The sequence below is a fragment of the Bos grunniens genome, chromosome 29, assembly GCF_055505025.1.
Source record: "Bos grunniens cultivar Pamir isolate PY7600 chromosome 29, Bosgru_T2T1.0, whole genome shotgun sequence".
Lineage (NCBI taxonomy): Eukaryota > Metazoa > Chordata > Mammalia > Artiodactyla > Bovidae > Bos > Bos grunniens.
The window spans coordinates 51,022,019-51,046,313 of NC_141193.1; the positions used below are offsets into that span (position 1 = coordinate 51,022,019).

Sequence of the window (24,295 nt, forward strand, 5' to 3'; positions counted from 1 at the left end):
GAAGTCCCTGTCTTTTCTGAGGTTCCTTGAGAAGAACATTTGCTGCTTCAGCATCTGCATCTGTCCATGAAATCCTCCATGGTCTGTTCAGAATGTCCTTGTGTCTGCAAAGAACTGGCCACCTCTTGACCCATTGTCTAAATTATGGTAGTAGTCTCTGTTCTTCTCATTTTCCTGGAGTCACTAATCGTTGATTTGTACCAAATTTAGACACTCAAGGCCTTCTCTGATACAGTAGGCTTGCTTTGTTGCAGAAACTATAAAATCTCGCTTTTAAAAGGCGTCTTTGAGGGAGGGCAGATACAAAAGGACTTAACAGAGTTGAATCTAGTTTCAAGCCATGACCCCATTAGATCTCAGATCCCAGTTGTCCGAGGCATGCTTTCACAATGCATGTGCTCTAAGATTTATAGAAGATAAGCAAGTATACCAGTAAGGGCCGTGAAATTCAAGTAATTATAAAGGTACTGAAGAAAAGAATAAAGGATATGACATATAAATGACCCATACATCTTTGTATTTCCAGTGCTTACCGTGGTGCCTAGTACATAGAGATAAAAACAGCTACCATTTATTGAGTTCTTACTGTCTGCTTGCACTGTGGCATACATTTCATTTAATCCTTATAGGAATTCTGTGAGGTTTTGCAGATGAGAAAAATGAGGTTCAGAGAGGTTAAGTAATTTGCTAGCAAGTAAAGGAGAAAACCTAATGACTGTTGGCTATAATGGGACCTTAAAGCCATATTCAGGAAATACTTTAGAACCTAATTTTTTCCCTTTAGACTAAAACCCCTTCTCCACACCTAAGTGGACTTCCGTGTTTACACAGTTTTGGCCTCTGTGTCAGTGAGGACCGGTTGTACGATAATTTTCTTCTAACCCTTTTTATACTTAAAAGGATCTATTAACTTGCCCCCTGGCCTTAAATGAGCTGTTCCTTAAATGTGTTTTCTTAAGGCCCCTTCCCCTGCTTTGGGGGCAGTATCCATTTATCCGGTTCATTTTGGCACGGTGTCTGGTATCCCCACTGCCCTCTTACAAGGCAAAAACCGAGCCCACGTTTCCTGTGGAGGAGGTGGGACCCAGCTGGGGCTGATGCAGCGATCCATGCCTGGCTCTTACATGTCCTTCCTGCTGTGATGTTCCTGGTGATGCAGTTTGTCTGATCTGGCCCTTCCCTCCCGCCGTGGGCCCAGCCTCCATCGCTAGCAGGGAACATCCTTTTCAGTTGGTCCCCTTCACCCTGCCAACAATCTTTCTGCCACAAATCGGACTCCACATGAAGTAGCATTAGGTACTTTGTGTTAGGTTTTCACACACTAGCCATTACTGTTCTTCGCCCTGTGGCTTTTTAAAAAAAATACTTATTTTTGGTCGCACTGACTGGGTCTTTGTTGCTGCCTGTGGGCTTTCTAGGTGCAGCAAGTGGGGCAACTCTTCGCTGCAATGTGGGCTTCTCATTGTCGTGTCCCTTCTTGTTGCAGAACACGGGCTCAGTAGTTGTGGCACACAGCCTCAGTTGCTCCGCAGCTTGTGGAGTCTTCCCAGACCTTGGATCAAACCCGTGTCCCCTGCATTGCAGGCGGATTCCTGTCTACTGTGCCACCAGGAAGTCCGGTGCTGAACTTTTTGATGACACTTCCCTTTGTGAATGTGGGCCTGGAGCTCAGGACCAGGCTGATGGGGAGACTGAGGTGGGCCCTTTTTCTGCTCTTCCTGTGTTATTGGCTGGCCTTGCATCCCACAGCACCACTCCTTCTTCATTCCACTCGCATCTGCTGTCTCTTCCGTGATCACTGCTTCTCAGGGTGTCATCTCGTTGGGGAAAGAGGAGGGCCGTTCCCTGGAACCGACACAAGTGTTCTCTCTCTACGTCTGGAAGTTGTCTGACCTCTCTGAACTTTTTCCTCATCTGACAAATGAAACTAAATGATAACCAGATTCTTTTTTTCAATTGAGTGAGAGCGTCTAATTCCTATCTAATCATCCTATTTAGTAAATGACATTTGTTCCTCTCAGTGATTCTGTGATGGGAAGTAGCTTATATGGGATCAGACATAGGGAATACCAGCAAAGTATGTGAGTCGCATTGGTTCATATGCCATTTCTCCAGCACATGAATGATTTGTGCCACCAAGGAAGAAGACCGGGATGCAGTAAGCTTCAGAGGAGTATGGCACACACGATGCCTGTTCACCCCTCGCTCCCCTTGGCTCCATTTGGTCACATGTCCTGTTTTAGAAGTGTTCTCTGGTGGTTCTCTCTGGTCTTTTGATTTTGTACTTGGGTGCATAACTCAGCAGCCTTCCTTACACACCCCTTTATCACACTAGTGAATGTGTTTTTATCAGGATTGTTGCTGTTTGGTTACTGCTCTAGGTACAAAATCTGCGAAGAATTTGAGTGACGTGCCTCAATCCTGTATGTTTCATAATCTCTGTTATTTCAGTGATTTTGCAGAACACATTTTTTTTTAATATACAAGTTGTTTTATGTTTGCATTGATTTCCCTTTTTACCTTCATCTACATTTTGTATTGATCATTTCATGGAAGCAAAACCTTTGGCCTGGACCAAGCTAGGACCTAGAGGTGATGGGAGGGACTTCAGGCAGGTGTCTGTTCACACTCTCTCACCTGGACTATTGCATTAGATCCCTGTCTGGTCTCTACTTCGGTTCTTGACCCCGAACGGCCAATTTTGACATATAATCCAAAGTGAAAATCAGATGTTGTTGCTTTAAAAATTCTTAAGTTATTTTCTGTGAATTATCAGTATGTTGATGTATTGGGGGGTAAGGGTCTAAATGAAAGAAAGCAGATACAAACATGGAATAGAGGAAAGCAAGGAAGGGCCTAGTGATGTTGGGTCAGAATTAAAAATCTCAGCATAAACTCTTTCTCTCTCTTACACACATACTCACAAATTAGATTCTTAGCTAGGTCTCTTGTAAGGGCTTGGAAGCTATGATGTCCCAGGAGCAATGAGCATAGCAAGCGTCCAAATCTTGGTTTAAAATTTTATCACCTACTGAAAGGAATGGAGGGCTCCTTGGAGAAATGGCCAATTGCAGGGCTGGGGCAGGCAAAGCACAAGGTAAGCCCAGAACAACTTGTGCCAGGGAGTGCAGAAGTGCTCAAAACCCCAGGGAGCATGTTAGGTACAGGATCTAGTTTGGAACAATTTAAGCCTCAAAAGAAATAAAAGGGTCTTTTGGACTCTATGGGAGAGGGTGAGGGTGGGATGATTTGGGAGAATGGCATTGAAACATGTTTAATATCATATGTGAAACGAATCACCAGTCCAGGTTCGATGCATGATACAGGATGCTCGGGGCTAGTGCATTGGGATGACCCAGAGGGATGGTATGGGGAGGGAGGTGGAAGGATCATTCAGGATGGGGAACACGTGTACACCTGTGGTGGATTCATGTTGATGTATGGCAAAACCAATACAATATTGTAAAGTAAGCCTCCAATTAAAATAAATAAATTTATATTAAAAAAGAAGAAATAAAAGTAATGGATTATAAAATATTGAAAAACAAGACTACATGAGTCTATGTTGATTATGTTGGTGCTTAAAAAATGAGGGAGGGGGAAAGGGGAAGCTCCTTTTTATAGTAAAGTGCCACTAATAAATTAGAAGGAAGGATCAAGTTGGAAAACCTTCATGTTGCAGCCACAGTGGAAGTATTGGATTCACCACTGAGTAGAAGTTAGTTGGGGAATAGAATACTTACACAGTCTAGGAGCGTCCCCCATAGATCACTTATTTCTCAGGGAAAAAGGCACTTTTACAGCAGAGCCCTGGAGGATGGCACCTTGACCAAGTGATTATCATAGGTGACATCACCTGTCATGGGGAAGCTGTCACAGGTATCTCCAGGAGTGTCCTGTGGAGGGCCCACAACCCTTTCATGGGATCCCTGCCAACAAACACAGATGAAGGCGTGTCGCACAGAACAGGGGGCCTGAGCTCTTGACACATGTTAGGGTCTTCATCGACAGAGGAGGGCTGTGGAACCAGGATAAAGTGGCTAGGGAGATGTGACATCTAAACGCACAGTGTATGGTGCAGGGTTGGACCCTGAGTGGAGGGAAAATTGCCATAAAGGATAGTTGTATTTGGCTTTCCTGCTGTTGTGTTTTCATTTAGTGATCGCACTGGGTAATGTTCCAGGTGGCGCTAGTGGTAGAGAACCTGCCTGCAAGTGCAGGAGATGTAAGAGACGCTGGTTCCATCCCTGGGTTGGGAAGATCCCCTGGAGAAGGGCATGGCAGCCCACTCCAGTATTCTTTTCCTAGAGAAGCTCATGGACAGAGGAGCCTCGTGGGCTACACAGTCCATAGGGATGTAAAGAGTCAAACCTGACTGAAGCACCTTAGCACACACGGATGCACACAATGTAAAAGAATATCTTGTCTTTGAAGATATGCACTCTTCAGAGGAAAGGGTCATAATCTCAGCAACTTACTCTCAAGAGGTTCAGGGAAGAAAATGTACGTATTATACATATAAAGGGAGGGTGTGGCAGAATGTTGACAGTGTGATATGTCAGTAATATTTTTTATGGTGATACTGTATTTTATAGGACTTCCCTGGTGGCTCAGACAGTAAAGTGTCTGCCTACAATGTGAGAGACCTGGGTTTGATGCCTGGGTTGTACGCTGCTAAGTCGCTTCAGTTGTGTCCGACTCTTTGTGAGCCCTGAGACGGCAGCCACCAGGCTCCCCCGTCCCTGGGATTCTCCAGGCAAGAACACTGGAGTGGGTCGCCATTTCCTTCTCCTGGGTTGTATATGTGTTTGCAAATTTTACTTTTTCCCCCCAGTTTTATTGAGCTGTAATTGACATATAACATCGTATAGGTTTCAGGTATGCAGCACAATGAATTGATATATGCATGTATTGCAAAATGATCACGACAGTAAATTTTGCTAATATCATCATCTTACATAGTTATTTATTTCTCATGATGAGAATTTTGAAGATCTACTTGCTTAGCTTTCAAATATACAGTACGGTGTGGTTACCTGTAGTCACTGTATCGTGCGTTACTTCCCAGAACGTGTATCTGGGTGTTTTTGCCTTTTGACCACCTTGGCGCATTTTCCTCATTCCCCTTGCCTGGCCTCCGTCAACTGCCACTCTGTTTTCTGTCTCAGGTGAGTTTCGTTTTATTAGATCAGACATGTTTGTCTTTCTCTAATTTATTTCACTTAACATAATGCCCTCAGGGCCCCTCCATGATGACACAAATGGCAGGATCTCCTTGTTTTTTTATAGCTGAATGTCATTGTAATATTCGTGTAACTTCTGCATATCTGAAAAAATTCAAAATAAAATGTTTAATTTCTAAAAAAGATATGAAGTAGGTACTTCCCTGGTGGTCCACTGGTTAAGACTTTTCCCCTTCCAATGCAGGAGGGGAGGGTTCGATCTCTGGTCGGGGAACAAAAATCCCACATGCCTCACAGGCAAAAAGCAAAAAGCAGCATTGTAAGTTCAATAAAGACTTTAAAAATGATCCACAACACAATTTTTTTTATTTTTTAACTTTAAAATATTGTATTGGTTTTGCCATATATCAAAATGAATCCATCACAGGTATACACGCGCTCCCCATCCTGAGCCCTCCTCCCTCCTCCCTCCCCGTACCATCCTTCTGGGTCGTCCCAGTGCACCAGCCCCAAGCATCCAGTATTGTGCATCGAACCTGGACTGGCGACTCGTTTCATATATGATACTATACATGTTTCAATGCCATTCTCCCAAATCATCCCACCCTCTCCCTCTCCCACAGAGTCCAAAAAACTGTTCTATACATCAGTGTCTCTTTTGCTGTCTCGTACACAGGGTTATTGTTACCATCTTTCTAAATTCCATGTATATGCATTAGTATACTGTATTGGTGTTTTTCTTTCTGGCTTACTTCACTCTGTATAATAGGCTCCAGTTTCATCCACCTCATTAGAATTGATTCAAATGTATTCTTTTTAATGGCTGAGTAATACTCCATTGTGTATATGTACCACAGCTTTCTTATCCATTCATCTGCTGATGGACATCTGTCCTGGCTGGACATGTCCTGGCTGTTATAAACAGTGCTGCGATGAACATTGGGGTACACGTGTCTCTTTCCCTTCTGGTTTCCTCGGTGTGTATGCCCAGCAGTGGGATTGCTGGATCATAAGGCAGGTGTATTTCCAGTTTTTTAAGGAATCTCCACACTGTTCTCCATAGTGGCTGTACTAGTTTGCATTCCCAGCAACAGTGTAAGAGGGTTCCCTTTTCTCCACACCCTCTCCAGCATTTATTGCTTGTAGACTTTTGGATTGCAGCCATTCTGACTGGCGTGAAATAGTACCTCATAGTGGTTTTGATTTGCATTTCTCTGATAATGAGTGATGTTGAGCATCTTTTCATGTGTTTGTTAGCCATCTGTGTGTCTTCTTTGGAGAAATGTCTATTTAGTTCTTTGGCCCATTTTTTGATTGGGTCATTTATTTTTCTGGAATTGAGCTGTAGGAGTTGCTTATATATTTTTGAGATTAGTTGTTTGTCAGTTGCTTCATTTGCTATTATTTTCTCCCGTTCTGAAGGCTGTCTTTTCACCTTGCGTATAGTTTCCTTGGTTGTGCAGAAGCTTTTAATTTTAATTAGGTCCCATTTGTTTATTTTTGCTTTTATTTCCAATATTCTGGGACGTGGGTCATAGAGGATCCTGCTGTGATATATGTCGGAAAGTGTTTTGCCTATGTTCTCCTCTAAGAGTTTTATAGTTTCTGGTCTTAGGTTTAGATCTTTAATCCATTTTGAGTTTATTTTTGTGTATGGCACAACACAAAGAATCTTAAAAAAAAAAAAAAAAGAAATGAGGTAAACGAAGCGAAATATCAGTATTGCTTTAAACCTCTAGGTATCTCTTATATTATTTTTTGTATATTTGAGCTAGTTAATCTCTATGATAAAAATTAAAAAAATAATATTTAAATACATTAAGTACTTTTTTTTCATCTTTACTAGAACATTTACTTGTCTACTCAAGGCTGTGGTTTTTCCAGTAGTCATGGATGGATGTGAGAGTTGGACTATAAAAAATGCTGAGTGCCGAAGAATTGATGCTTTTGAGCTGTGGTGTTGGAGAAGACTCTTGAGAGTCCCTTGGACTGCAAAGAGATCCAACCAATCCATCTTAAAGATCAATCCTGGTGTTCATTGGAAGGATTGATGTTGAAGCTGAAACTCCAATACTTTGGCCACCTGATGTGAAGAGCTGACTCATTGGAAAAGACCCTGATGTTGGGAAAGACTGAGGGCAGGAGGAGAAGGGGACAATAGAGGATGAGATGGTTGGATGGCATCACCGACTCAATGGACATGGGTTTGGGTAAACTCCGAGGGTTGGTGATGGACAGGGAGGTCTGGTGTGCTGCGGTTCATGGGGTCGCAAAGAGTTGGAAATGACTGAGCGACTGAGCTGAACTAGAACATTAGTTCTTGTATCTTTTTTCACTGGTGCACACGTCATTGAAATTGTATTCACTGGACAGTCGTCAGGTTTTACATTGGATTGATGCAAGTTCTTCTGTGTGGTCTAGACGTTCTGGGTGTGCTCAGGGACTTGGTTCTCCACCACAGGAAAGCAGGCCCTCAAACCACTGCTTATTTGTCTAGTCTGTTCTTGCAGGTATAATGCTGGCCTCATGGGTCCTTCAAGTTTCAGTCTTTGTCTGACTTCGGTCTCGCTTCTGCTCCTGCACTTAGCAGACTGTATAATATTATATTGTTCACAACATTTTTCTTGATTGGGTTAAAGGAGCCCTGCCGTTTTCACTGGAGGCTCGCCAACTTAATTGTATTGTTCCTTGGCTGTCCACTCTGTAGTCACAAATCCTGGACCATGTGGTCTGGGCTGTTATTCCCCTCTGTTAGGAGAGCATTGTACACTGATGGGCCTTTGTCTAATTTGGTAGACCCAGAAGCAGAAAACTATCAATGCAGAAATGCCATGCAGTTTATTCCTTGGATGGATAGTGAAATATCTAAACTCATTTAGAAAATAACATTTGATTATGTTAAGGGGCTTCCTAGGTGGCTCAGTGGAAAAGAATCCACCTTCAATGCAGGAGATGTAGGTTCAAACCCTGGGTTGGGAAGATTCCTTGGAGAAGGGAATGGCTACCCACACCAGTAGTCTTGCCTGGAGAATTCTATGGACAGAGGAGCCTGGTACGCTACAGTCCATGGGGTCATGAAAGAGTCAGACACATCTCAGTGATAAACAACAACAGCAACAGTCTTATCAAGGAGCAGGTGTTAGCCCTGGTTAGGTTCTCTGTAAAAGCCAGGCTTACTTGTAGTTGTGGAAAGAAAAGAGAACTGGTGAATCAGTTTGGTTTAAAGGAAAATGAAACTGTCATTCCAATTCAGTATTTCTTTTCTTCCAGTTTGGATTACAAGAGAGTACTTACATTTTCGCACTGTTTTAAAATTCCTGTGCCAGTGTCAGTTCCTGCAAAGCAAAAGGCAGAAATGAATCATGTGGGACTTGTAGAATTCATTTATTTGCTTCTGTTTGAGGCTAGAGTTGGGTTTGGGGTGAAGTTGGCTGGAGAGGTTAAAGGGGAGGCTGCTGCTGCTGCTAAGTCGCTTCAGTCGTGTCCGACTCTGTGCAACCCCATAGACGGAAGCCCACCAGGCTCCCCTGTCCCTGGGATTCTCCAGGCAAGAACACTGGAGTGGGTTGCCATTTCCTTCTCCAGTGCATGGAAGTGAAAAGTGAAAGTGAAGTTGCTCAGTCATGTCCGACTCTTCGCGACCCCATGGACTGCAGCCTACCAGGCTCCTCCGCCCATGGGATTTTCCAGGCAAGAGTACTGGAGTGGGTTACCATTGCCTTCTCCGTAAAGGGGAGGAATTTGGTTCTTTTTTAGAGAGACGAATAATCCTGAGATTCTTGGAATTTTACTTTCTTTTATCATGGTTGGATCTCTTAGTTTTTGGCAAGAAAGGATCCTTTGGGGCAGACTTCCTTTGGTTTTATGTTGGTGTCAAGGGTACTGAAACCAATTTAGACCTGTTTCATTCTTAGGAGTGCTTGTTACTATTTCCTGTTTATTTTTCAGTGCTGACCACTGCCCATCTCTTTCTCTACCACACAACCAGGGTCCATTTCTACATGGTTATTCTCATTGAACCTGAGAGTTTATAATAGAATTGTTTCCTTTTTTTGGCAACCTTAAAATATAGCAAGAACTTTCAAGTCCAGTCAGTGCCTCACAGGTTGTATTATGACGTACCTGGACTCCGTGTGTGTGTGTGTGTGTGTGTGTGTGTGTGTGTGTATGTGAGAGAGAGAGAGATTGATGTGTGTATGTATATAATTTACATTAAAGTCAGTTAGAACTGGTTTTTTTTGTTTTGCAAAATTAAAACACTTTGCAAACTTTTAAAGAACTATATCAAAGTAATGTGTGTAGTTGATATCATTAAAGTCTGTTTTCCTTTTCTGCTTCCCAGGACAGCAAACCCAGCACTTACTCTTTTCTTCAAAGAAAGTCTCCTGTCTCCCTGCCTCTGTTTTGACCTTCTCTGACTCATGTTTCTTCAATAACCTGTGCTTTTTGCCTTTTCTTTCTCATGTTTGGAAGATAAAGATGGAAACCCCGTTGATATGCGAGCTCTACAGCCCACTAGTTGTGAGATCTCAGGGCTCAATTTTCCTGATCCTTAAAATAGGGTCAAAGTCCTCAGCACGGGAAGCGTTCCCTTCCTTGCTTTTTGCTGCCGCTGAGTCTCCTCACTGTGCTGGTGACCAGCTTAGAGTCTCTTCTGTTTGCAAGTTCCTCTAAAGTCCTCCCAGGCAGTTGGCTAGCTCTTTCCCTTGGTGCTTTGTTAACCTGTGGTTTTGGTGAGTTTCATCGACTTTTCAGGAAGCTCAGTTCTTGTGTCACTGTCAGTTGCATGTAGCCTTTAAATGGGGAAGCAACGTAGAAGAATTCCCACACAGCACCTGGGGAGGGAGGGTGGATGTGTTTTTGTCAGAAGATGCTGAGGGCTTTCCCAGGACTCCCAGCCCTTCAGATGCTAGCAATGAGAAGAATGGAAACAAAGCTTATCAAGAAAAAGAGGGACAGTGAAGTCCCACCTCTGAGGGGGGTGGACCTGTTACAGAGCAAGCTGCACTGGTCTGTTGCTCACTGGCGATGGTCCTACAGAGAAGCTGTGCGGGCTGGCCCACCTCCCTGCTCCCGTCCTGGCTCCCCTCGGGCTGGGAAGCCCTCTGGTTGTGCAGCGGCTGAGTCTGCAGCTCAGAAACAAACCTTGGCTGGGCTGCCTCAGGGAGAAGGCATGAGCTGCGCCTTGGGCTCCAGTCAGGGGTCTGGGATGTGGGCCGGGGATGGCGTGATGCGGGTCTCTTGTTAGCAGATGCTGAACCTGCCGCCACGGGGCCCGGGAGGGACTATTTCCTGCCTGTGACCTTTCATCCTCTCTGGCCAGACTCAGATGGAAAGCCCACAGCTGTGTGCACTCTCAGCCGGATGGACATGGTGGTGTTGTTCCTGGTGTAAACTGGACACGCATTTCTTGATTTCCGTACAGTTGTGAAAGACAGTGCAGATCTCACGAAGCTACCCCCTAGAATCAGAGTGTCTTCATTCAGCCAGTGTGTGGCAAAGTGAGGCAGGCAGAGCACAGGACCCAGGCTGGAGGGCCACTGCCGGTCAGGGACTCTGTTTCCTCAGCTGTGAGAGTTTCTTACCATTAATTGAGATACTATTTATCATAGTACTTGGGAACATCTTGGGCCTTCCCAGGAGGCTCAGTGGTAAAGTCTCCACCTGCCAGTGCAGGAGATGTGGGTTCAATCCCTGGGCCAGGGAGATCCCCTGGATAAGGAAATGGCACCCCACTTCAGTATTCTTGCCTGGGAAACCCCATGGACAGAGGAGCCTGGCGTGCTGCGAGTTCATGGGGTAGCAAAAGGGTCAGACATGGTTTAGCGACTAAACAACAATGACAGAAGCACCCAGATGGGTATTGTTTATTCCTACGGGGTGCTGTATGGAGCTGAGAGAGAGGGAGAGAGGAAAGAGAGAGTGTGTGTCTGTGTGGGTGTTCTGTGTGTGTGACTGTGTTCACCCTGCCAGCCAAGAGCTGAGATATTACTAGAGGGATAATGCATGAGTATTTATACAGCCTGGTTGAAGGTGATTATCTGCATATTTCTGATGGCTTTAAAGGGCTCCAGGAGCTCAGTGGGGACAAAGCTTTATGGAGAGGGTGAGCTGGTCTTTAAAAGATGGACGTGGAGGGGCACTGACTTTAACAGAACTAGAGAGAGGGCCCCTGGGTGGAGGGAATGGTGTGATGAAAGGCAAAGATTTAGGAGCAAATGGGGCCTGTACATGTCATGGCAGCAGTGGGTTGGGTTGAAGCATCAGTTTGGATTTGTCCTCTGGGTGGTTGGGAACCAGTGAAAAACACTGAGCTGAAGGAGTGTCAAGATGACAGCTGAGCTCGAGGGCAAATGATCTGGCAGCAGTTTGCAAAGGTGGGGTAGAGAGAGACCAGAAGCTGTCTTAACTGGAAGACTGCTAGGAAAATACATAAAAGACTTGTTCACCTCCCAACAGTATTATTTTTTCCAGTTTTATTGAGTTATAATTGACTGTATAAGTTAAAGGTGTACGGTGTAATAATTTGACTTACATACATCATGAAATGATTATCACAGTAAGTTTAATGATCATCTATGGTCTCATAAAGATGCAAAATAAAATAAAATTTTCCTTGTGATAAGAACTCTCGAGGTTTGCTTTCTCAACTGCTTTCATGTATGACATGCAGCAGTGTTAAGTGTGTGTGTAGTTATGGTTATGGCCCTAACCCTCATAGTTGGAAGTTTGTGCATTTGACTGCCTCCATCCAATCCCCTGTCCCCCACCCCTGACTCCTGGAACTGCACATCTGACCCCTTTTTGTATATGAGTTTGTTGCTTTGTGTGTTTGTTGCTTTGTGTGTTTGTTTTTGAAGTATAATTGATCTGCAACACTGTTAGTTCTTGTTGCACAACATAGTGATTTGATATTTCTTCCCTTACAAAATGATCATCCCCCAATATTAGTTTGAAGAGTAAATAAGACAGAAGACGTGGAGTTCCATTTGAAGATGAATCAGGATGGGCCAGGACCAAGCATCCTAGCCCCATGGCAACAGTTGAGCATCCCAACACGGTGATTTAGGCCAGGCGGACGGCCCTGGGTGAAGGTGTAGGACTGCACAGCCCTTCTTGGATAGGATCCCGCACCCTCTGGCTTTGCCCCTCTCTTTCTCCTGCCTTTCACCCCCAGTTTGGCTCTTTTCCTTGTCTGGCTCTTGATTTCCTTTGTTTCCTGTTTCTGACTTGGGAATATCCAGTACCTGGGGCTCCATTTGTTCCTTTCCCTGGGTTTGACCCTGACCGTTCCTAGGAAAAAGCTCTGCCCTCTCTGGTCAGTTGGAGTGTCCACGTGTTCAAACCTGCCCCCTCCCTGTTTCCCCTGCTCTGCCAGAGGCCTGGCTCCCAGGACTGCCTCTAGCTTGGCCTCCTTGGAGGGACTGGTCTCCGCCCTGCCCCGTCACTCAGTCATGTCTGACTCTTTGTGACTCTATGGACCATAGCCTGCCAGGCTCCTCTATCCATGGGAATTCTCCAGGCAAGAATACTGGAGTGGTTTGCCATGCCCTCTTCCAGGGGATCTTCCCAGCCCAGGGATTGAACCAGGGTCTCCCGCATTGCAGGTGGATTCTTTACCAGCTGAGCTACCAGGGAAGTCCAAGGAATGGTCTAGATAGGAGCATTTTAAGAGCCTAAGAGTTGAGTACAGATTCAAGTTCTGGCACCCCATTGACTTCACAGATTTCATTGGGTGGGGGATTGCTGAACTACTTTGAGCTTCAGTTTATTCCAGAGTAAAATGAAGATAAGGTCTCTCTATCCCTTTTCCACATTTCGTTGTGAGGTTTATATGAGGTGATGATTTAAAGATGGCATGGTGTCCTGTGAGTATCAGTAGTCTTTTTCTTCTGATCTTCCATTTCAGGGGAAGAACGTTTGAACATTCTTGTACTTACGAGCGGGAAGGATTGAAGGCAAAAAGAGAAAGGGGCAGCAGAGGATGAAATGGTTAGATGGCTTCACTGACTCAATGGACATGAATTTGAGCAAACTCTGGGAGATAGTGGAGGACAGAGGATCCTGGCGTGCTATAGTCCATGGGGTCACAAAGAGTCGGACAGGAGTTAGAGACTGAACAACAATACTTATGAGGCTTCCCTGGTGGCTCAGTGGTAAAGAATCCACCTGTCAATACAGGAGACATGGGTTTAATCCTTGGGTTGGGAAGATCTGCTGGAGAAGGAAATGGCGACCCACTCTAGTATTCTTGCCTTGTAAATCCCATTGTTGACTGAAAAATATTAGTCACAGTCTGTAAATAGAGAGTTATTTTATTCCAGGAGGCAGCATCTCAATAGCTCTGAGAAAATTGCTCTGAGGAGGCAGGAGAGGAGGTCAGGCTATATATAGGTTTGCAACTAGGGGAGCAGGCAATCTATACATCAAAGATTCTTGTTAAGTGGAGAGGAAAACAAGATATTAAGGGATTTAGCGTTCTTCTGTGTCTGAGAAGATGCAAGCTTCTGGGCTCGCTGAATTCATTCCTTTTATATGCCCCTTAGCTATCTGGGGCCAATCCTATTCTTTTTTAATTTTTATTTTCTTATTTTTTTTGATGTTTTTATGTTTTTATTTTTTAACTTTACAATATTGTATTGGTTTTGCCATATATCAAAATGAATCCACCACAGGTATACATGTGTTCCCCATCCTGAGCCCTCCTCCCTCCTCCCTCCCCGTACCATCCCTCTGGGTCGTCCCAGTGCACCAGCCCCAAGCATCCAGTATTGTGCATCGAACCTGGACTGGCGACTCGTTTCATATATGATATTATACATGTTTCAATGCCATTCTCCAAAATCATCCCACCCTCTCCCTCTCCCACAGAGTCCAAAAGACTGTTCTATACATCAGTGTCTCTTTTGCTGTCTCATATACAGGGTTATTATTACCATCTTTCTAAATTCCATGTATATGCATTAGTATACTGTATTGGTGTTTTTCTTTCTGGCTTACTTCACTCTGTATAATAGGCTCCAGTTTCATCCACCTCATTAGAACTGATTCAAATGTATTCTTTTTAATGGCTGAGTAATACTCCATTGTGTATATGTACCACAGCTTTTTTATCCATTCATCTGCTGATGGACATCTAGGTTGCTTCCATGTCCTGGCTATTATAAACAGTGCTGCGATGAACATTGGGGTACACGTGTCTCTTTCCCTTCTGGTTTCCTCTGTGTGTATGCCCAGCAGTGGGATTGCTGGATCATAAGGCAGGTGTATTTCCAGTTTTTTAAGGAATCTCCACAATGTTCTCCATAGTGGCTGTACTAGTTTGCATTCCCAGCAACAGTGTAAGAGGGTTCCCTTTTCTCCACACCCTCTCCAGCATTTATTGCTTGTAGACTTTTGGATCGCAGCCATTCTGACTGGTGTGAAATGGTACCTCATAGTGGTTTTGATTTGCATTTCTCTGATAATGAGTGATGTTGAACATCTTTTCATGTGTTTGTTAGCCATCTGTGTGTCTTCTTTGGAGAAATGTCTATTTAGTTCTTTGGCCCATTTTTTGATTGGGTCATTTATTTTTCTGGAATTGAGCTGTAGGAGTTGCTTGTATATTTTTGAGATTAGTTGTTTGTCAGTTGCTTCATTTGCTATTATTTTCTCCCGTTCTGAAGGCTGTCTTTTCACCTTGCTTATAGTTTCTTTTGTTGTGCTGATTCTATTCTTTTTTTTTTAATTTCTCATCCCTTTCCCCTTGCGCTCCTCCCCCCCAGCTCTAGTGGGTGGCAGTGTCTGCTGGAGCACAGGCGCTGTGTTACCTTTTGGGAGCTCTAGTTCACGTTTGGAGGCTTGAAGTCACTGATGGCTGTCACGTCCTTGTTTGGCCGGAGACACTCCATTTCCCACCGTGGAGTGGGGAGCCCGGTGGGCTACAGTCCTTGGGGTCGCAGAAGAGGCAGACATGACTGAGCGACTAAACAACAGCAGCAACATGCTTACGACTGTAAGAACATAACTGTGAGCTCAGCACGTCCCCAGCTCCATCTGTAGACTCGGTTTCCTTTCTTCCTCTTTTCTGCCAAAGCTTGCAAAAGGTTTGGTGTGAAAAGTTTAGTTATTTATGCTCCAGTGCTTTCCACCTCTGCCCTGGGGGAGGCCCCTGAGGTCCCAGGACAACCCACAGCATTTTCCTTTGGAAAGATTACTACATGTTGGCTCCATGCACCATGAGGACTGGTATCTACAGGAACTTCTGGGCCAGACAGGTTTCCATGAAATCCTAGCAGCATGGTCCATTTTCACGAGAATGTGTTTGAACAGATTCTGCCAAGCAAGCAAAGTGCCCGAAACCATTTATAACCCAGGGCCTGTCTGTCTCATTGTAGTCTCATTGTATCTGCAGATTTATGTAAGCCTTGGTGTCTGGGATCTTGTTGGAAGCATTTGACAAAGGAATACTGATGCAGGAGCAAAGCGAGGTTAGCCTGGGGGCCTGTTCTGTTCTGAGCCCTCTCTTGTTGATAGAATGTAAGAACTCAGGTTTAACGGGGTCAGAGTTGGAAGGGACCTTGACTCTTTCCCACCCCCAGCTTATGTGTAAGCCATTCCTGGTTGGCAAGAACTTATGCTATTAGAGGACATTTTCAGATGGTGTGTGACTTTTCACAGTGATCTCCAAGGGCTCTTGCTGAGAAGTCCTTCTTTGACCTCTTTGAGCAAATGAAGAAGGGGGTTGCAGCCCCTTTGCCCCAGGAATCTGCTCTGCAGCCAGCATGGCCACCCTCACTGCCTTCTCCTGCCACGTGTGTGAAGGCCAGCTCCTCCCCAGAGGCTTCCCCGCTGGCTCCTGCAATGCGGGAGACCCAAGTTCAGTCCCCTGCGTTGGGAAGATCCCCTGGATGAGGGCCTCCCCGTGGGTCGGGCATGCAGCCCATTCCCAGTATCCCGGGACATCCCCTGGACAGAGGAGCCTTGCGGGCTGCACTCCGTGGGGTCACAGAGTCAGACACAACAGCGAGTAACTCTTTACTCCCGAGGACGGTGACCGTTTGCGGGTGTTTGTGTCCCTCATAAAGGGACCGGGGATGTCCAGCCTGTGTCTTCCTGTGGTCCTGTGCTCTCTGCAAGGTGGGGAGGGAGAAGATGGGCACCCCTCTCCCGTCTTTAAAGCTGTAATGCAACCTGCTGGCCACTTTGTACAGGAAGAGATAGCGCACAGTGTTCGACTATCGGGGACCAGGTCCTCTTCTCAGAATGCAGACTCTAATGTCGGTCTCATTCGGACGTCCCAGGAGTTGTAAGTCAGTGGCGAGGTCCCTGGCTGTGTGACGGCAGGTTTACCTGCAGCGTTGTCAGAGCCGTGTGGCGGGGAGGGGGAGCCTCTGCCCCCAGGGCTGGTGCCCGTGGTGCTGCTGGGCGCGCCACGGAGCCTCAGCGCCAGCCCTCTGCCTGCTGCCGAGGAGGGGAGAGCGGTGTCAGCCCTGCACCCAAAGCTTCATTGGCCTGTTTTCCACGGTGGCCCCTGTGAGTCAGGAGGAGTCTGCTGCTGCTCCTGCTGATGCTGCTAAATTGCTTCAGTCGTGTTCGACTCTGTGTGACCCCATACACGGCAACCCACCAGTCTCCCCTGTCCCTGGGATTCTCCAGGCAAGAACATTGGAGTGGGTTACCATTTCCTTCTCCAGTGCATGAAAGTGAAAAGTGAAAGTGAAGTCGCTCAGTCGTGTCCGACTCTTAGCGACCCCATGGACTGCAGCCCACCAGGCTTCTCTGTCCATGGGATTTTCCAGGCAAGAGTGGGGTGGAGTGGGGTGCCATTGCCTTCCCCGAGGAGGACTCTACCAGGCAGTAAGTGATGACAGCATTTATGTGGAGATGCGGGCCTCTGCTTGCAGAGGAGAGAACGAGGTCCGGAGCCCCTCACAGAAGAGCAGCAAGTTATGAGAGTCCGCACCCTGAGCCCCACTCCCTGCCTGCGGGTTGGCACTTGAGAGCATCTGCCTTCTGAACATACACCACTTGGGCTGTAATTCTGGCCTCAACCTTCTTTTTCCTTAGAGGAGATGGAAAACTCGATTTTCCATCCAGGGATGTATTACCAAATGTTGCACCAACTTTCTCTTCCTCAGGCTGAACGTTCACTGTTTCTTTGTTGTAAAAAGGACTCCTTTTCCTGTTCAATTTTCTGTACTGAGTTCTCCTCCTTCCCGATTCCCCACCCTTCACGGACTAAGTTGCTTCAGTCGTGTCTGACTCTGCAACCCCATGGACTGTAGCCCGCCAGGCTCCTCTGTCCATGGGGTGCTCCAGGCAGGAATACTGGAGTGGGTTTCGTGCCCTTCTCTAGGGGATCTGTCCACCCCAGGGACTGAATCCCCATCTCTACATCTCCTGCATTCGGCAGGCGGGTTCTTCACCACTAGTACCACCTGGGACCGTCCCCACCCCCACCAGTCCTTACCCGAAACTAAACCAACTCTGCCTGTGTCCTTAATGCATGTTTGGCTCTGCTTCCTTTCCTGCTCACTTTTCCTTCTTGAAAAATTCTCTCTGATGGCCGGGTGGGCTCTCTAGTTGCAGTGTGTGGGCCTCCCACTGTGGTGGCTCCACTTCTGTGGAGCACAGGCTCTAGGCTCCATGCGCTTCAGTAGTGGCAGCGCCTGGGCTTAGCTGCTCCATGGCCTGTGCAGCAGGGATCGAACCTGTGTCTCCTTCATTGGCAGGAGGCTTCTCAGCCACTGGACTACCAGGGAAGCCCTCACTTTTTCTTTTTATGATGGTGTCTTTTCTTTCAAGAGTTCTTCCTCAACTGAGCCCAAGCTGCTGTCATGTCCAGCCCTGGCCAGAAAGCTCACAAAAGTCAGCTTTACCATGGACTCGGGTGTTTGGTTTCAGTGCTGGCCTCGCTCCTATCGCGGTGTTTGGTGACTTAGTAAACACTTGCAACCCTGAGGCTGGCGGGGAGGGGGTGGTGTGGCAGGAAGGGTCCACACACCTGCACTCACACTGACTTGAAACACTCTGTTCTTGCTTCTTAGGTACCCAGATAAGCTGCTTCTCCCCCAGTTCTTTCTCGTGGCGTCAGGCTTCCTTTGTGGACTCTTATTGCTGGGCGGCCGTCCAGCAGAAGGACTCCTTGCAGGGCGATTCTGGAAACCTTCCGTTGTGTCTGCATAAGGTAATGGGGGATATTGCAGATCTCACGTCTTTGCTTTGCCTGCATGGGAACTGAGGTCCGGAGTGGCAGCGCCAGTCCACAGCTGCCTGTGGCCAACCAGGGCTGTAACTCAGATCTTAAAGCCATAGCATGTTCAAATCGGAAGGAACCTCTAAGATGACTGGATCCAGCGCCTTCCTTTAGCAGATGGGAAACTGAGGCCCTCTGATTTTAGCTCTGTAGTGGTTGGCACCTCATGTGTCTCAGTCACCTTTCTATCCTTGATGCCCAGGGATTTCTGAACCATAGGAGGCTCTCAGGCCATTTTTCATGCCTCAAGGAGCTTTGTTAAGAGAACAGCAGAGCTGGGACTCAGAGCTTCCACCAGCTCCTATCCCACCACATGCAGGACCTCTTGGAAAAAGTAAGGACAAGCCTAGAGGTCAGTAGCTTCCAGTTTGTGTGTTACTCCACCATCAAGAAGCCCAGGAATGAATTCATTTGGGGGTGTTGGTTGCAGCACAGCTTTTGGCATACACGCCTTTGCTTTCTGATGGGTCCACGTGCTGCAGGGAAGGGGAGATTGCTGCCTGGGAGATAGCAGTGTCCTGTAGAGAAGAGGAGCAGGCCAGGAGCCTGCCGCGGGAGCGCAGGGGCAGGGCACACAGTGGCTTTGCAGTGTGGGGCTTGGGCCAGAGCCCCCAGGTTTGTGCAGGAGAATGTTCTCTGCATAATGAAATGGCTCCACTGGGTCTTCTCTGTGCTTGTGAAAGTGGGACTTTGTTTCAACTTGTCATTATGTCAACCACTGGTCTTTTTGTCCATCATGAAAATAAGTAGAATGGGTATCTTGGGACTTCTCATCCACCAAGGAAATCATGGTATGTTAGCTGCTAAAAAGCCAGAGGCCAACATTTGAGGCTCTCCTGCCTTGAGCACATAGCATCCTTCTTTTTTAAAAAAGAACAATGTAAATCATTTGCTGTGACTCAGACTTGTCCCCTTATGTCTGTGTATCACGTGCCATTTGGCACAATGATGCTCTCCACTGACTCCCTTCTTCTTTGGGGTTGGGCTTTCTCTTTGACTTTCTGCCTTGGCGTTGATTGGGTCCTCATCAACTTTGCATGCCTTAGTAGCCGGGACAGCAGATAATAAGGATCTTCTGCATGGATGGGCACAGTTCTAGAAACTGAATGTCTTTGTTTGCACATCTAAATGCATGCTCTTGTAGTTTGGTGGTGGTTTAGTTGCCATGTCGTGTCTGACTCTCATGACCCCGTGAACTCTAGCCCACCAGCCTCTTCTATCCATGGGATTTCCCAGGCAAGAATACTAGAGTGGTTGCCATTTCTTTCTTCAGGATTATCTTCCTGACCCAGGGATCGAACCCACATCTCCTGCATTGGCAGACAGATTCTTTAATATTGAGCCATCAGGGAAGCTCTCCTGTGGTAGTTTAAGTCCATTTATTTTAATGGTCTTCTGAGAATGAGAAGTTGTGATCAGTGGCTGGGCTGGGCGCTGATAGATCCACAGAAGAAGAATGTATATTCTAGGATTGTCCAGTGTAGGAGGTGGCAGGGATATTAGAGACTGTGAAACTTCTAGAGCAGGAAGACGTTCAAAGATTCTGATCCAGATGCATTTTACATGTGAGGCTAAGGGCATCTTGGGAGGTCACGCCCAGGAGTCACAGAACTAGTTGCTGGCTGTAAGGTGAAAATCAGGTCTCTAGGCTCCTTTTGCCTCTGCAGGGTTGGGGAAGTCTTTTGGAATGGTGTGGGTAGCCAAGCTGTAAGTTTTTGATGTTAGTGAAAGATGGAGCTCTTTTTCTGGTGATGGTAGTCTGGCTTGTTTTGGTAGAAGTTTGGCTGAAACTCTGAGCAGAGGTCTTTCCAGATTCACAGTACTGGAGACAGAAAATTGAACAGGCCAAGTTGGAAGGACCCTGGTCAACGCCCTAGGCTTGAAAGGCCATTGCTGAGGAGTGAGGGGTAATGCAGAGTTCATCAAGCCCTCATAGGGTCTGGAACCTTGGTTTGAAGCATTTTAGCACCAATTTGGGAATTTGGGATTGTCAGTGTTGCTAGTCTACTGCCAGTTAGAAGCAAAATTAAGGCAGTCCTCACTGGAGGAAGTCGCTTTATCCAGAACCTCAGACCCTTGCTCCGGTTTTTGCATGTGGTGTTCAGCACTCAATCAGAAATAACCAGAGTACAGGAGAAATCCCAGAACTAGAAAGAGACCCTCAGACCATGAGAGCGCCCTCAGCCCCTTGCCGTTGTACCTGCCCAGCATCCCCCTGCAGCACCAACCCCCTCCTTTTGGTGAATGGAGGAGCCCCTTCTCCTGACCAAAGCCAGACCCGCATGTGACCCACCTGTGTTCTGGATCCCCCTCCCAGGTTATATGGACACTTCTCCCCATCTTTCTTGTCTACATCCTCAGCCCTTCCCTTCCCAAGGGCTCTCTTCCCAGTGATGTTTTAGTGAGTCCACCTCTGTAATGCGTGGTCTTGTCGAGGTCCCCTCCGCCCTCGTTGCTGAGTTACTTCTCTTGGGGGCACGTGCTGCTTGGCTTCTCTGGCATCCAGCCCTGTGGGCCACGCCCTCATGTGGGTGCTGTCTTATCTCTTGGGGCAGTGTCGCCCTTTGCCCGTCCCTGAGAAGCTGGGGTTCTCTCCCAGGGCACCCCCTCGGCACCCCTCCTGGAACCATCCCAGGCCCCGGTTCCTCTTACCTCCCGTGGGTCGTTGACTCTCACATCTATACCCCAGCCTGGCCTTCTCTCCTGAGCTCCAGATCCGCACGACCCGCTGAACCCCGAGCTTGGACCTTTGAAGGTCTGGCTCGTGCCTCCAGCACAGCTTCAGAGCTGACTTTCCATCCCCTGCCTGTCCGCACTGTGACCTCTAGCTTGGTTCATGACACCAGCCACCCTGTTAGATCAGCCACAGATCTGAGGGCCACTGTGACTCTCTCTCTCTCCCCACATCCTGTCTGTCATTGAGCCCTATCAGGTCTGTTTCCTTAAGTAGCTCTGAGCCCTTCGCCCCTTGGTCTGGCCCCTGGGACTGCCTGTCATCTTGGTCGAGTTCCACATGATCACAGGGGCTCTTTTCAGCCTGACTGTTATTTTCCTGGCTTCCCTGATAGCTCAGTTGGTAACGAATCCGATGCAGGAGACCCCAGTTCAATTTCTAGGTTGGGAAGATCTGCTGGAGAAGGGATAAGCTACTCACTTTAGTATTCTTGGGCTTCCCATGTGGCTCAGCTGGTGAAGAATCCGCCTGCAACATGGGAGACCTGGGTTGGGAAGATGCCCTGGAGAAGGGAAAGGCTACCCACTCATTTCCCTGAACAAACACCTCCAGTGTCCTTATGAAATGTCTCTATTTCTTTTTTTTTTTTCGTTTCTTACATGATATTTTACGTGTTTCAATGTCATTCTCCCAAATCTCCCCACCCTCTCCCTCTCCCACAGAGTCCATAAGACTGTTCTATACATCAGTGTCTCTTTTGCTGTCTCGTACACCGGGTTATTGTTACCATCTAAATTCCATATATATGCATTAGTATACTGTATTGATGTTTTTCCTTCTGGCTTACTTCACTCCGTATAATAGGCTCCAGTTTCATCCACCTCATTAGAACTGATTCAAATGTATTCTTTTTAATGGCTGAGTAATACTCCATTGCGTATATGTACCACAGCTTTCTTATCCATTCATCTGCTGATGGACATCTAGATTGTTTCCATGTCCTGGCTATTATAAACAGTGCTGCGATGAACATTGGGGTACACGTGTCTCTTTCCCTTCTGGTTTCCTCGGTGTGTATGCCCAGCAGTGGGATTGCTGGATCATAAGGCAGTTCTATTTCCAGTTTTTTAAGGAATCTCCACACTGTTCTCCATAGTGGTTGTACTAGTTTGCATTCCCAGCAACAGTGTAAGAGGGTTCCCTTTTCTCCACACCCTCTCCAGCATTTATTATTTGTAGACTTTTGGATCGCAGCCATTCTGACTGGTGTGAAATGGTACCTCATAGTGGTTTTGATTTGCATTTCTCTGATAATGAGTGATGTTGAGCATCTTTTCATGTGTTTGTTAGCCATCTGTATGTCTTCTTTGGAGAAATGTCTATTTAGTTCTTTGGCCCATTTTTTGATTGGGTCATTTATTTTTCTGGAATTGAGCTGTAGGAGTTGCTTGTATATTTTTGAGATTAGTTGTTTGTCAGTTGCTTCATTTGCTATTATTTTCTCCCGTTCTGAAGGCTGTCTTTTCACCTTGCTAATAGTTTCCTTTGATGTGCAGAAGCTTTTAAGGTTAATTAGGTCCCATTTGTTTATTTTTGCTTTTATTTCCAGTATTCTGGGAGGTGGGTCATAGAGGATCCTGCTGTGATGTATGTCAGAGAGTGTTTTGCCTATGTTCTCCTCTAGGAGTTTTATAGTTTCTGGTCTTACGTTTAGATCTTTAATCCATTTTGAGTTTATTTTTGTGTATGGTGTTAGAAAGTGTTCTAGTTTCATTCTTTTACAAGTGGTTGACCAGATTTCCCAGCACCACTTGTTAAAGAGATTGTCTTTAATCCATTGTATATTCTTGCCTCCTTTGTCAAAGATAAGGTGTCCATATGTGCGTGGATTTATCTCTGGGCTTTCTATTTTGTTCCATTGATCTGTATTTCTGTCTTTGTGCCAGTACCATCTATTTCTTAAAAAAAAAAAAAAAAAAAATATATATATATATATATATATATATATTTTGGCTAACAAGTTCACTCTCCTTTCTGGCCCTGTGATCCCAGCCTTGCCTCCACATGCAGCCTCACCCCCGCTGCACCCAGGGGCCCTGACTTCCTGCAGGTCTCCTGTTCTTGGTTGTTTCATTCACATTCTACTTTGAAGTGCCTTCCCAGCCCCGAATCCGGGGAACTCCTAATTTGGTTTTCTAGTCTCAGCTTAAATGTTATTTCCACTTACAAGCTTCCCCTGAACCCTAGACTGAGGGTTGTTGCCAGTTAAAACTGCTTCAAGGGCCAGGTGGGTGAATGTGAAGCAGGAATAAGACTGTGGGCTGGCTGAGTAGACAGTAGACCACACGCCCTGCCTCAGACATTCAGATGCTAGAAATGGGGCAGCAGCCGAGCAGACTATCATCTGTACCCCACCCTGGTCTGCATTGCTTGGTTGTGTATTCCCAGAGCAGCCTGCCCTTTCCATACGGTCACTACTTGCCTTGTGTGCTAAGTTGCTTTAGTCATATCCAACTCTTTGTGACCCCATGGACTCTATCCCACCAGGCTCCTCTGTCCATGGGATTCTCCAGGCAAGAATACTGGAGTGAGTTGTCATGCCCTTCTCCAGGGGATCTTCCTGACCCAGGGAATGAACCCTTATGTCTCCTGCATGGGCAGGTGGGTTCTTTACTACTAGCGCCACCTGGCGCTTGCCTTAATTCTTCTCAATTAATTCTTTATTTCCAAGACTCTTAAGTTTCATGAAGGCAGACCTGACGTGTCTTGTTCATCCCCGTGCCCGGACTCTGCACCGTCCATAGTGGGTGCTCGGAACACACGTGTGGACGGGAGGTGAGGAACGAGGTGGCTGCAAGTCCTGATCAGAACCAGACTTGGTTCTCCAGGAACCTTCTGACTTGTGCTCACAATGAGAGGGTTAGAGGCACGGGGTTTATGTGAACACTTCTCAACTCAGTTCTGATGTCAGAGCTACAGTGAGAAGACCCAGGGACTTCCTGGTGGCCCAGTGTTTGAGAATCTGCCTTGGAGTGCAGAGGACACAGGTTTAATCTCTGGATAGGGAACTAAAATTCTACATGCCATGGGGCAACTAAGCCCATGCACCACTGTAAAAGATCCCACACGATGCAACTAAGACCTGCCTCAGCCAAAAAAAAAAAAAAAAAAGACCCAGAATCCCCCTGAAGAAGTGGA

At 46.5% G+C, this 24,295-nt stretch overlaps 1 protein-coding gene across 11 annotated transcripts in view; it reads left to right on the plus strand.

Moving 5' to 3' along the window:
- Positions 1-24,295, plus strand: part of PANX1 (pannexin 1) — a 59,206-nt gene that overhangs the window by 20,157 nt on the left and 14,754 nt on the right. For 6 of the 11 annotated variants that reach the window (XR_015157677.1, XR_015157675.1, XR_015157676.1 and 3 more), the window contains exon 2: positions 18,215-18,354. The exons of the other annotated variants lie outside the window; for them this stretch is intronic. Coding sequence is in view for 3 of the 6 variants with exons in the window: in XM_086384027.1 (XP_086240153.1) it covers positions 18,215-18,354 (140 nt within the window). In the remaining 3 variants the exon portion in view is untranslated. The remainder of the gene's footprint in view (positions 1-18,214; positions 18,355-24,295) is intronic. 11 annotated transcript variants of the gene reach the window in all.